Source organism: Dama dama, chromosome 20, assembly GCF_033118175.1.
Source record: "Dama dama isolate Ldn47 chromosome 20, ASM3311817v1, whole genome shotgun sequence".
Classification (NCBI taxonomy): domain Eukaryota; kingdom Metazoa; phylum Chordata; class Mammalia; order Artiodactyla; family Cervidae; genus Dama; species Dama dama.
Genome location: NC_083700.1, coordinates 110213148 through 110215273, shown reverse-complemented (window position 1 = coordinate 110215273; position 2126 = coordinate 110213148). Strand labels below are relative to the sequence as shown.

The window sequence follows — 2126 nt, the reverse complement described above, 5'->3', positions numbered from 1 at the left end:
TTTTAATATGCTGTCCAGGTTGGTCATAGCTTTTTTCCAAGGAGCAAGAGTCTTTTAATTTCATGGCTGCGATCACCATGTGCAGTGATTTTGGAGCGCCCCAAAATAAAGTCTCTCACTGTTTCCATTGTTCCTCTATCTATTTGCCATGAAGTGATGGGACCAGATGCCATGATCTTAGTTTTCTGAATGTTGAGTTTTAAGCCAGCTTTTTCACTCTCCTCTTTCACTTTCATCAAGAGGCGCTTTTATTCCTCTTTGTTTTCTGCCATAAGGGTGGTGTCATCTGCATACCCGAAGTTATTGATATTTCTCCCAGCAATCTTGATTCCAGCTTGTGCTTCATCCAGCCCAGCATTTCACATGATGTACTTTGCATATAAGTTAAATAAGCAGGGTGACAATGTACAACCTTGATATACTCCCTTCCCAATTTGGAACCAGTCCATGTCTGGTTCTAACTGTTGCTTCTTGACCTGCATACAGATTTCTCAGGAGGCAGGTAAGGTGATCTGGTATTCCCATCTCTTTAAAAATTTTCCACAGAACCTACAAATACATTAGATCACGTGGCCAAGAGGAATTAAGTAAGATTTTCCTGGATTCTCCAATGGAGCCAAGGTAATTACAAGCATCTTCTTAAGGAGTCAGTGTCAGAGAAAGAGATGTGATAATGGAAACAGGCAAAGAGATGCTACAAGGAAGAGGTTATGAGTCAAGGAATGCGGGCAACCCCTTGATGCTGGAAAAATTGAGGAAACAATTCTTCCTTGGAACCTGCAGAGAGGAACACAAGCCTGACCAACATCTTGATTTATTCTTCCCAAGATCCATGTTGGATTTTTTACATATAAAACCATCCTATATGAAATTTATGCTGTTTTAAGCCACCAAGTTTATGGCATTTTTTTTTACAGCAGCAATAGAAAATGAATATAGTTCCATAGAAAAAGGAACTCAATTTTCACAGCTATTTTCCATCTATTTATGGAGTATTTAATTAATTTAAATCATTGTGACATAAAGTAAAACTGGCAGGAATAGTATTTGGGAACAAACATAGCAAAGGCTGTTATTTTTTTAAGGTTAATTTTTATTGGGGTGTAATTGCAAAGAAATAGAGGAAAACAAAAGAATGGGAAAGACTAGAGATCTCTTCAAGAAAATCAAGGATACCAAGGGAATATTTCATGCAAAGATGGGTTCAATAAAGGACAGAAATGGTATAGACCTAACAGAAGCAGAAGATATTAAGAAGAAGTGGCAAGAATACACAGAAGAACTGTACAAAAAAGATCTCCACAACCCAGATAATCATGATGGTGTGATCACTCACCTAGAGCCAGACATCCTGGAATGTGAAGTCAAGTGGGCCTTAGAAAGCATCACTACGAACAAAGCTAGTGGAGGTGATGGAATTCCAGTTGAGCTATTTCAAATCCTGAAAGATGATGCTGTGAAAGTGCTGCACTCAATATGCCAGCAAATTTGGAAAACTCAGGAGTGGCCACAGGACTGGGAAAAGTCAGTTTTCATTCCAATCCCAAAGAAAGGCAACGCCAAAGAATGCTCAAACTACTGCACAGTTGCACTCATCTCACACGCTAGTAAAGTAATATTCAAAATTCTCCAAGCCAGGCTTCAGCAATATGTGAACCATGAACTTCCAGATGTTCAAGCTGGTTTTAGAAAAGGCAGAGGAACCAGAGATCAAATTGCCAACATCTGCTGGATCATCAAAAAAGCAAGAGAGTTCCAGAAAAACATCTATTTCTGTTTTATTGACTATGCCAAAGCCTTTCACTGTGTGGATCACAATAAACTGTGGAAAATTCTGAAAGAGATGGGAATACCAGACCACCTGACCCACCTCTTGAGAAACCTATATGCAGGTCAGGAAGCAACAGCTAGAACTGGACATGGAACAACAGACTGGTTCCAAACAGGAAAAGGGGTATGTCAAGGCTGTATATTGTCACCCTGCTTATTTAACTTATGTGCAGAGTATATCATGAGAAACCCTGGGCTGGAGGAAGCACAAGCTGGAATCAAGGTTGCCAGGAGAAATATCAATAACCTCAGATATGCAGATGACACCACCCTTATGGCAGAAAGTGAAGAAGAAC

The 2126-nt window shown here is 39.7% G+C and overlaps 1 protein-coding gene across 1 annotated transcript; it reads left to right on the top strand.

The window, feature by feature from the left end:
- Positions 1 to 1135: 1135 nt before the first annotated feature.
- LOC133041724 (uncharacterized) lies at positions 1136 to 1816 on the top strand (the record flags this gene model as incomplete). The annotated part of the gene is made up of 1 exon (XM_061122705.1): positions 1136 to 1816. A coding segment is annotated over exon 1 (681 nt), but the record flags the coding sequence as incomplete, so codon positions are not given.
- Between the last annotated feature and the right edge of the window lie 310 nt (positions 1817 to 2126).